At 48.7% G+C, this 11148-nt stretch overlaps 2 protein-coding genes across 2 annotated transcripts; one reads left to right on the top strand and one right to left on the bottom strand.

The window, feature by feature from the left end:
• Positions 1-1516: 1516 nt before the first annotated feature.
• Positions 1517-4408, top strand: LOC123448736 (probable dolichyl pyrophosphate Man9GlcNAc2 alpha-1,3-glucosyltransferase). The gene is made up of 6 exons (XM_045125728.1): positions 1517-1994; positions 2083-2275; positions 2384-2491; positions 3161-3322; positions 3501-3753; positions 3845-4408. Exons 1-6 carry the CDS (start codon positions 1597-1599, stop codon positions 4282-4284), a joined length of 1554 nt encoding a protein of 517 aa, XP_044981663.1. The 5' UTR covers positions 1517-1596; the 3' UTR covers positions 4285-4408.
• A 723-nt stretch (positions 4409-5131) lies between these two features.
• Positions 5132-10375, bottom strand: LOC123448737 (leucine-rich repeat receptor protein kinase HPCA1). Its single transcript, XM_045125729.1, has 18 exons — positions 9816-10375; positions 9557-9683; positions 9390-9461; positions 9194-9268; positions 9031-9102; positions 8755-8916; positions 8574-8648; positions 8409-8480; positions 8244-8315; positions 8089-8157; positions 7910-7984; positions 7745-7816; positions 7529-7663; positions 6953-7425; positions 6660-6815; positions 6155-6511; positions 5842-6077; positions 5132-5772 (listed from the first exon to the last, which is right to left on the bottom strand). Exons 1-18 carry the CDS (start codon positions 9901-9903, stop codon positions 5257-5259), a joined length of 2904 nt encoding a protein of 967 aa, XP_044981664.1. The 5' UTR covers positions 9904-10375; the 3' UTR covers positions 5132-5256.
• Between the last annotated feature and the right edge of the window lie 773 nt (positions 10376-11148).

Raw genomic sequence — 11148 nt, forward strand, 5'->3', positions numbered from 1 at the left:
TTCGCTGGTGATCAGCGAGCCATTGATCCTTCTAATGATCCTTCAACGGAGCTCTCAATGAAAGCACCAATGTCGGTGTCAAAACCGACAAATCTCAAGTAGGGGGTCTGTGGATCTTGGATCGATGGGTGACAAGAGACAATGGAGACGATGTTTACCCAGGTTCGAGCACTTTTGATGGAGGTAAGACCCTATGTCCCGCTCTTGTTATATTGATGGGGTTACACAGAGTATAGAGTTGATCTACCTCAAGATCGGATGCTCTCGTCTAAACCTTAATAGTAATGAGCTTAATCTATCGTACGAACTATGCCCCCCTGGTTTATATATATATACCAGGGATGTTAGGGTTACACAACATCGATTACATTAGGGAAGGAATATGTCGGTCACTACGTGGCCTTGGATTAAACGCCAAGTCTTCAAAAAGTACATCTTGAATATAGTATCACCAACGATGATAGAACGACCTAGGAGTCCAGCCCATGAAAATGAGTAAGCGGCTCGAGGACCCCTTAGTCCCGGACTCCCTCACTTGCAGAGTCACATGTTTTGCTTGCAAGACCAATGCTGGACTGATATTGGTGTGAATCAGAGCATGGCTAACCACGCCCTGACCCGTCCTACTTGCAACAAGGCCACGTACCTTGCAGCGTCATGCGGCCCAACAACATCTAAAATACAACGCCGACTAGCTTACAACATGAGTGTACTTTCGGCTATTCAACAATGGGAGGTTAGGATTGCGGCGTTGACGTGCTTTCGGCTTTCGCGGCTGCAATGTTTCCAGTGTCACATGTTCCGCTTGTAGCAGCAATATCGAGCGCTGCAATGTCACATGTCCAACTGCATCAAAATATGTCATGTGGTGACAACATGGTGTCGGACGATGGAGCTCGGTGGCTGCACGCACGAGCGCAAGGCAAAAGCAACAACGAGTGAGCGTGAACCTCCCTCCTTGTGTAGCAAACATGAAGAAGTCAATATTAAATGGCAGCAAAAACTCCGTTACCGTGCCATGCAAAATAAAAATAAAATCCACTATCTAGTACTGCATAGCTGGTTGCATGCAAATCTACAAGCAAAGTTACTCATAATATCAGCTGGAATACACAATAGTGAAGTCACACACACTTACCGATGCACGAAAGGTTTGCAATGAGCGTCTCTTCATCAAGTGACGCGATCGAAAACACGTGCAAGTGGACAATCAAACGGTAGAGCACGCGGTTGACGTGACCGTAACATCATAATCGTTTTCCAATAATTTATGCACGCATGAAAAGTTTTAATCCATTTAGATGATTTTTTTTCCAACGAAAAAGGATGATGGTGAAGCGAAAAATTCAGACAAAAAAGACGGTGACGAGTGATGTGGCGAAAAAATCAGACCAAAATAAAAGATGAGACAGAACAAAACCGTCAAACAAAGGTGGTGTTTCTTTACCCAGGGACTAGACTAAAAAGTCCTTGAAGGAGAGGAGTAGAGATGTTTAGCGAAAACCTCCTGCAGTTAATCAAGTGGACACCAATATCAGTTTCAAAAGAAAAGAAAAAAGTCGACACCAAGATCTGCCGGAAGCAAGGAAGCCGCCAATGGCGAAGGCGAAGAAGTCCCGGAACTCCGCCCCAGATCCATCGGTCGCCGCCCGGCTACCATGGCAGCCCCCAGCGCCGCCGCTCGTTACTGCCCTCCTTATCTCCTTCGCTGCCCTCCTTCTCCGCGCGCTTGTCTCCGTCGGCCCCTACTCGGGCCAGGGCGCAGCACCCAAATTCGGCGACTACGAGGCTCAGCGGCACTGGATGGAGCTCACCCTCCACCTCCCCTCCTCCGACTGGTACCGCAACACCTCCGACAACGACCTCGCTTACTGGGGCCTCGACTACCCACCCCTCTCCGCCTACCAGAGCCGGCTCCACGCCCGCCTCATCAACGCCTCCCTCCCCGACGCTGTCGCCCTCCGATCCTCTCGCGGCTTTGAGTCCCAGGAATCGTACGCACCCCTCTGGACTTGCATTTACCACATCGTGGTGCCTAGAATTGTGTGCCTGTTTTAAGTCTCTGTGGTTTGTTTCCTGCAGGAAGCTGCTTATGCGGTGGACAGTACTCTCGTCTGATCTCATGGTGTTCTTCCCGGCGGCGCTATGGTTTGTGTGGGCGTACATGAAGGACGGGGTTGGCGGTAGTGGGGAGAGGCGAGAGGGGTGGACGTGGCTGCTCGCCATGGTTCTTCTCAACCCGTGTTTAGTATTAATCGACCACGGCCATTTTCAGGTGGGGATTATACTAGTGGTGTATGTTCATTGGAGCAGAGCAAATAGTGTTGACTGCATTGCCCAGTGACAGTGTGTTACACAATGATGGATTGTCCTTTTGTTTCAGTATAACTGCATCAGTCTTGGGCTGACACTCGGAGCGATTGCTGGTATTCTGTCGAGGAACCAACTTGTTGCTGCTGCTCTCTTCAGTCTTGCAATTAACCATAAGCAGGTTCTTCCTTATCTGGAATAAATATAAAAATATTTGTTTTATTTCCAGGGAGATGAAACTGCCTTTACTCTTAAAATTATTTCTTACTCTCAAGCTTCATCAACAAACATGGTGTAAGTCATACATCTTAGAGATCTCTGCCTTTGCAAACCCCACAGAATCCCAAAGGGAGTTCCTGGGGTGTATAGTGGATGCTAACTTAACCCAAGCGGCTGCTAGCATGAATGACAAAGTCAGTGATCATCGTCCAAATGGCAGTAGCATCTACAGTGAGTGCCAGTCGTCACAGACCTGTTAGAGACAATCCCAAAGTAATGCAAATAGAGTAGTCTGTCACGAAGAGTGCATGCAGTCTTGGTACAATGACAATCCTTAGCACCCAACTTTTAAGGGCTACTAGCTGAATTTCCAACTAGCTCAAGCTGGCAGTATAATGGGCTGCTAGAGATGGAAATTGGGAGTGAATTCATTAATTGTGCCACTTACTTCGTTGGGAAAAAGGAGTAAGCCTGCTCAATCAGTTACAAGTCTTACATGGATTTTTATCTATTACAGTTTCCTGGGCTACTTCCATAAAACTAATCTGCGCCTTTCCCTGTTCATATAGAGCTTTTCACATATATTGTGATGTGATTCTGTAAATTCATGGGCACATTTGATATCTTGCAGATGAGCATGTACTTTGCGCCAGCTTTTTTTGGGCATCTTCTTGGAAAATGCCTGAAGCAGAAGTATCCAATTATTGAGATCATGAAACTTGGTTTTGTTGTACTGGGAACTTTTGCTCTTGTTTGGTGGCCTTATGTGCATTCTTATGAGGCGGCCATGCAGGTAATTGATCCATCTGCGATTTGGTTGTTTTGTTGTTCAAGCAAACACATCTATACCGAAGAAATCTTGTTTAACTAAAATGTAGTGATCTCTTCACTGAGCTGGTCAATTCACCAAAATCAAACTTATTCTATATATATTTGGCTCAGTTCACTAAACATGTTAACTCCACTGTCAGGTAATCTCTCGATTGGCTCCATTTGAGAGAGGTATATATGAGGATTATGTTGCAAATTTCTGGTGTACCACCTCAGTTCTTATCAAGTGGAAGAGATTGTTCGCAATAAAGCCTCTGAAACTTATGAGTCTGTCTGCTACCATCCTGGCTTTCTTGCCTTCATTTCTTCAGCAAGTCAAGTCACCAAGTAATCTTGGCTTCCTCTATTCTCTGTTGAACAGCTCGTTCTCTTTCTATCTATTCTCGTACCAAGGTATGTTCAACTGCTGAGTTGATACTCTCTCTTTTTGTAAGTATATATGATGTTTCTTTGATCTTCATGTTTCTTTGTTTTACAATTGCAGTGCACGAGAAATCAATTTTGCTTCCTCTTTTACCCGCAAGCCTTTTAGCATTACACGAACCTCAGCTGCATGGATGGTTCACTTACTATGCACTTTTTTCGATGTACCCGCTTATCTGCCGTGATCAGCTTCTTCTACAATATATAGCTGTTCTTGGATTGTTCGTTCTTATTTACTACCCACCTGGTGGAAACTACGGAAAGGGGGTGAAATTTCCTTCTGGAATAATGGTAGTTCTGAGCCTGCCATTTTTATGCTCGATCTTACTTCACACTGTGTACCTGCAAATAGAGCCTCCAAAGAGGTATCCCTTCCTCTTTGATGCACTGATAATGTTCATCTGCTTCTCACAGTTTATTATTTTGACCCTGTACACAAATTATAAGCAATGGATGTTGGACTTCCACCCTAGACCTGTAGGTAGGAAGAAGGACCTATGATTGTAAATTTTGACAGCTAATTTTGTAGAAGATAGTCATTGTACCATTGTAACCTTGAGTGTGTTCCTTTTGTAACGGAATTGATTCATTTTTCTATGAAATGGATGAAATGTTTGAACGTGGAGCAGATACGGATACATTTTATATGGTCGGTAAATCGTGTTTAGGAATTATCGGGTGCTCTGTTGTATGATAAAACTACTCCCTCCGTTCCTAAATATAAGACCTTTTAGAGATTCCACTATAAACTACATACGGATGTATATAGACATATTATAGAGTATAGATTCACTCATTTTGCTCCGTATGTAGTCTCTAGTGAAATCTCTACAAGGTCTTATATTTAGGAACGGAGGGAGTAGATAGCAAAATGCAAGCTATGCGGCAGCGGCATTAGCTTTTGCAGCAAACCTGATAGTATTAGCCCTCAGGAAATACAGTATAGATAGATGTCTTTCTACTTGTTGAGTTAGTGTGCCTGTTTAAATTTTTGTCAGCTTGGAATTGGTATTCTGATCCTAAATTCCTAACATAGATGAAACATATGTCAATTGTGCTGCAACAGTGTTTTTGTACATGTGCAATATAGAAATTGCTTGTATCATAACCATTGTTCCTGAGATGTTTTCATGTGCTAACAAATGTAGTGCGTGAAAACATTTTTTGTGTGTGGTGAAACAAGAAGCATTCTTCCGTGTAATGAACTCGTCCTGGCAAAAGTTAGGATCAATCTAGTACCATAAATAGGATTTCCCCCTACTACAGTAGTAGGGAAGTAGTCATTCCGAACTGTTTGTTTGGTGGCCCCAGCGGTGTTAGGCGTAAGTAACAAGAGAACATGGCCATGTAAAATCACTCTAATAAGGGAGTGCTAATGGTAAATCACATAGAATAACAATTCCTCACATCTCGACATACTAGCTAGGCATGCTACTTGTTGAGGAGGAAGAAAAGGGTCCGGCTAGAAACCAGCTACTTTGGTTCGACCTTTGACTGGAAGGAATATCCTCCGCTGTAGTCGTCGAACGAGTCGGTGCTCATGCCCTTGTCCTTGTTTGGGAGAGGATCATTGTAAGGGTGGCGAGGAGCGCTTTTAGTGACATCGAAGTCCGTCGCAGACGTGGAGGCGGACGTCGAGGCGCTGCTGAGCCCCTCGCTCTGCAGCATCATCTCGATCTCCTTGACGACGTCGCTCATCGACGGTCTGGCGGCAGCGCCCTCCTCCACGCACCGGAGGGCCAGCTGCACGAACTTGCTGAAGGCGGCGAGATGGTTGGTGTTCATGATCCTGGAGTCTATCATGCCCCTGAGGCCGCAGAAGTCGGTGTCGGCGGCGTCGAAAACCCTCTTGGCCTCCCTGACGATGTACTTGCCCTTGTCGATCGGTTGCCTGGCGATGATCAGCTCGAGCATGACCACGCCGAAGCTGTAGACGTCGCTCTTCTCGGTGAGTTGCTGGGACATGTAGTACTCGGGGTCCAGATAACCCTGCAGGCCAATAACAATCACAAGTCACATTTACTGGAAGGAAGAGATGGATGATGCAGCGAGTCTTACCAGCGTTCCTTTGACTTGGGTGCTGACGTGGCCCTTGTCGCTGTCAGACACTAATTTGGAGAGGCCGAAGTCGGCGACCTTGGCGGTGAGGTGCTCGTCCATGAGGATGTTGCTGGACTTGACGTCCCGGTGGATGATGGGCGGGTCGGCGAGCTCATGCAGGTAGGCGAGGCCGCGTGCCGCGCCCAGCGCCACCCGGAGCCGCTTCTTCCAGTCGAGATGCAGGCCGCTCTTCCCTGCAACCACGGCCGCTATTTCCTGGTGAGAAGGAGAAGGAGTAAGGAGAAGGAGAAGGAGACCAAGGCATGCTTACCGGTGAGGCTGTCGCGCAGCGTGCCGGCGGACATGTACTCGTAGACGAGCATCTGCTCGCCCTGCTCGAAGCAGAAGCCGACGAGGCCGACGAGGTTCTTGTGGTGCACCCGGGAGAGCAGCTCGATCTCGGTCTTGAACTCGTGCCCGCCCTGCATCGACCCTTGCTGCGCCCTCTTGATGGCGATGAACTGACCGTTGGGCAGCATGCCCCTGTACACCTTGCCGTACCCTCCGTACCCCAGCTCGTTCGCTTCCGCGAAGTTGTTGGTGCTCCGCTTCAGCTCCTCGCACGAGAACCACCTCGCCCCTTTCAGCCGCGGCGCGCCGCCCCTCTCCTCGCTCCGAGCCCACGACGCTGCACCACCACCACCACTTTCACTTTCACTTTCATTTTCACTTCACTTCACTCGTCCCGTCGTCCGGCCGGTGAAGATGCATGGAAAACTAATGCTTCCAGTCCTTCCGAGAGGTTTAATTTACTACTATTCAACAAGAAGGCGTACCGAAAGGCCCACCGAGCTCTTCCGTGGCCTTCTGCGCGCGCCGCCTCTGCATGAGCGCGTAGACGGCCGCTCCGACGAGCGCGATGACCAGCACGCCGCAGCCAACCGCGATCCCGATGATGGCGCCCTTGCTCTTTGACGCCGGCCCGTTCCGATCTGCAAACCACCGCATCCCACTCAGCCACATCCACATACGTACGTCGCTGAGGATCCCTCATACTGGGAACACATACATGGGCACTCGACCGTGCAACAGGTAAGAGGCAGGTATCGTTAAGTTGTTGGTTGGTGACCTGGGAAGGGGTACGGGGAGGCGATGAAGTAGTAGGGGCCGAACTCCTTGGGCGGCTTGAATGTCTGGTTGCTGAGGTCGAAGCCGATGCGCATCACCTCGGACCGGTTCAAGTAGGGGCCGCCGGAAGGGAAGAGCTTCACCTGGACCTGCATGTAGGAGTCGCTGTTGAAGAAGGGGTCCTGCAGGGCGACGGACCCCGGGCTGAGCTCCAGCTTGCTCCACAGCTTGCTCTCCAGCTCCTGGAACGCCGTGCCGTTGCCCACGTCCGCGAACAAGGGCGCGCGGAAGTACATCACCCCCTGGTACGGGTACGCGCACCCGCAGCTCTGCGGGCTCATGCTCTGCTCCGGCGGGCACGCCCCGGAGAAGCACTTCACCAGGCTCGTCGTGTACGCCGGCGAAGGCGCGTGCTGCGTCAAGTTGCAGTACGCCGTGTTCGGTAGGTGGTCGCACACCGGGTTCCCGGCCAGCCTGAACGATGCCATGCCGTGGCACGAGTTTGTAAGTAAGGTGACAGCACTGCCACCGTATGGAAACGGGGATTGGCTGCTACTACTTGGTAGTTGGTACTCACGCGAGGGTGCCGTTGTAGCTGGAGGTCACCGTAACGGAGGAGAAGTCATTGTCCTTGAAGCTCACCATGCTCAGCTCGCTGCTGATGCTCCTCCCCAGGTCCAGGGTGCCATTGAACGCGTTGCCGTCCAGGATTCTGCAAAGAGGCCTCGTCAGATTTGCCACGGCGCGGCACTCTCAAGACCATCCGCAGAAAAAGGTTTTTGCGCGAGTTTACACTTGCTGCAGCTGCGGGCTGCTGAACATCCTCATTGGCACCGTGCCGTAGAGTCTTCCGGATTGTATGATCCTTGGTTTGGCATCACAATACAATTACAATGTCAGATTTATCCATCCGAGCATATGTACTGTGAAGTTGCAAAGTTATTTCAGGGGAACTTACAGAGCCGAGAGCTGTGGCAACTTCCAAAACCACTGTGGGCTCGGGGAAGGATCAAATGTGTTGTTACTCAGATCGCTGCGGTGCAATTAGACCAGTAGCATTGCTATCAGATTATTCGGCAGGTGGTTCGAACAATTAGCAGCAGAAATCTTGTTGGGTGCGAATTGCTTAGTGCTTACACATAATTGAGAAGCGTCATCCCGGATAGATTAGGCAACGGTCCGTTAAGCTGGTTGTTGGCTAAGTTGCTGAAACATATATGAAGATGATGTGCTTACAATGGCTATAGCTTTCTACTTTCACTTACTTACACAGTGTATGTTGGACAACTTACAGCTCGTTTACGTTGGTGAGGTTATTCAGGTTCGCCGGAACCGGGCCGGAGAGGGAATTTCTATCCAGCCGGCTGTCCAAACATAACATAGAAGATTCATATCTGGCAGCCCATCCAACAAAATAAGAAGAATTGGGTAGAGTTTGGTCTGACAAGGACACTTACACAACTTCGAGTGTACTAACAAACCCAAGAGAGTCCGGGATGTCACCGGTGAATTTATTTCCATCAAAAAGCCTGCACCGAATATCTTAAGGTGTCAGCACATATGTTGTGAAGCAGGGGGAAAGATGAATCTATAGATAGACGGAGAGGGCTTGAGGAACTCACAGATGAATCAGTGTCATCTCAGGGCTGAAGAGAGCATCTGGGATGGGACCAGACAATTGGTTCTTATTGAAGTGGCTACAGATCACCAGGAATAGTACGGTTAGAGATACGTTCCACTTCTCATTTCTGCTTCAGAAATGAAATGACAATGACCGGAAAAAAATAATCTTGTATAACCTACAAGTGTTTGGTTTTTGTAAGCTTGTCTAGACCCATTCCCCCGTTTGATGAGATTGGCAATGGGCCGGTCAGCTGATTGTCGGCGACATCAAACCAATAGAGGCTGGAGAGATTGCCCAGAGATGCTGGTATTTTTCCAGAGAACTGATTCGAGTTCAGAGCCCTGAGAGAGAGTTTGGTCAATGTCATTCTTTTGCTGGAAAAACTGAAGCAGAGAGGCACAAATGCGCACTATCATCTGTGCGGATGATTCCTGCACCAGTGAGTAATCTCTTACATGTAAGATAGTTTTGGAAGACTCCCTAGCTCATCAGGGATGTTGCCATGAAAGCTGCACCCTGCCAGAATCCTTCAAACCAGGCGGTACAACACATGAGCATAGCAAAGTAGGAGTATAACCTAACCGAAAGCAAGAAGGCAGAGCACGTGTAGAAACTTACAAGGTTGCAAGCTGCTTCAAGTTACCGATTGTCGGAGTGAGCACACCTCCAAGGTCCTTGTTGAACGACAGGTCCCTGCATATACACATAGGATCGCTCATACCATGGCTCAGCAATGCAAGCAGAGCTGCAAGAAGAGGGATTTATGTTGAAGAAAAGGTTTAGCTCGACGCTCTGGTGCTCTGCTGCTACATACAGGGATTGCAGCTCGGTCAACTGGCCGATGTCAGCAGCCAGAACTCCCTTGATGCCCATGGTTGACACTTTTCTGAAAGACACGGTTGTATGTATAATCATGGTAAGTTGAGTTGGCACTTGGCAGAGCTTGCAGTGGAAGTCTCGTTGAGCTGTGCGGACACTTACATGGAGATCACCCTGTTGTTGCTGCATATCACTCCGTCCCATGGCGAATCACCGCAGGGATCGTCGGACTGTCCCCACGTCGGCGGTGAGTTCTGCCACTGATCCATTAACGCTCGGAGAACAGAAGCTGCAAGCAATAGACTCCAAGGTAGTGGAGTTATGACACGTGAATTGGTACTTGGTTTTGGAGATACAGAAAGAGTAGATGAATTGTACTTGCGAAACTAAGCAAGAATGGATGAGTCATGCTACTACTCACTGTCCTGGCTGTCCGTGACTCCATGGCTTGCTCGCACGCACACCCAGAGCAGCAAGGCCAGAGCGAGAAGCATCCCTCGCAGTCCCATCTTGGCACGGCCTCCAGCTTCCTCCACGCACGCACAAGTGAGCCGATCGTGCTCGCATGGGGTCGAGGTGCGGTTTTAGGTGCTCAGCAAAAGCTCTGGAGGCTGGAGCGCAAGGCAACCACCGGCACCACAACCGCAGCCCATGATGCGGCTCATGATGGGACGTGCGTTCACCAAGCTAAAATGATAGGATCCTGCAAGCTCTGGAAAGAAAGATAGAGGCGGGAGAGGTGGTGCCAAATGCCAACGACTTGGCTTGAAAGCAAGCCAAGCTTCAAGCTCCCACTGTTCCAGCAATCCCTCGGTGGCTGGCTGTGCCTGTAGCTGAGCACGCCGATGCAGGCCGTCCCCGTACGCCTCGCTGTCCGCGGAAGGCACTGAGCGAGCGGTCAAAAGGGCGGAGGATACGGCCGCGCGAACGTGACCCTTGCTCTACGGCAACTCCTGCCCACCATCTCAATCTTGAGTTCAGTCGGTACGAGTGCACTAGTGTGCTGGTCTTTCGTGTCATGCTCATGGTGCTGCTTGAAAAGTATGTTTTCTTCATGCGGTTTAAATTTAAAGTAGTTTAGTGATGATTAGGGGTGCGATTCAAGGCACGTAAAGAGGGAAATTTGGTGGGGATTAAACTAATGATGCCCATGATTGACCTTCTTTATCAGGCACTTTTGCACTGGAAGGAATGTTCTTTCAGTTTTACATTATATTTTGGACTATGCTGGCGAGGCATGCCTTGATTAGGGCAGGGTTAAGGAAAAGGTCTTCACAAGAGAGGTTTAGGGGGCTGCAATTCTCAGAGATAATAGGACCGGGACTCACTGATGTTAATAATCTGTGGTCGACACAACAATGGAAATTATGTGTCAAAATCATTGTTGTTGCCAAGACCAAAGAGGAGGCCTTTTTTGGACGTTGGCAGGAGCCAAACACCTGAGTGCGCTTATGCTGCTAGAGTAGTCTTGAAATCCTTCCTACTTAATGAAAATGGCAAATCTTCTATCTTGTTTAAAAGGAAAAAAAAAAAACGAAGCCTGCACTGTCCGCGGAAAGCAGTGCAACGTTGAATATCCTCACGAAAGAGGGAACATAAACTGAGCTTGACCTGACATGTTTTTCCATGATCATTCTCGCGTCCAGATGAGGTAATTAACTCTGACAAGTGGCTAAATTTCTAAACACTGAAAATATACGTTGCACTTACTCCAGGTGCAATACAGAATTTACAAGGTAATAAGTCCTCTTTTT

The sequence above is a fragment of the Hordeum vulgare genome, chromosome 4H, assembly GCF_904849725.1.
Source record: "Hordeum vulgare subsp. vulgare chromosome 4H, MorexV3_pseudomolecules_assembly, whole genome shotgun sequence".
Lineage (NCBI taxonomy): Eukaryota > Viridiplantae > Streptophyta > Magnoliopsida > Poales > Poaceae > Hordeum > Hordeum vulgare.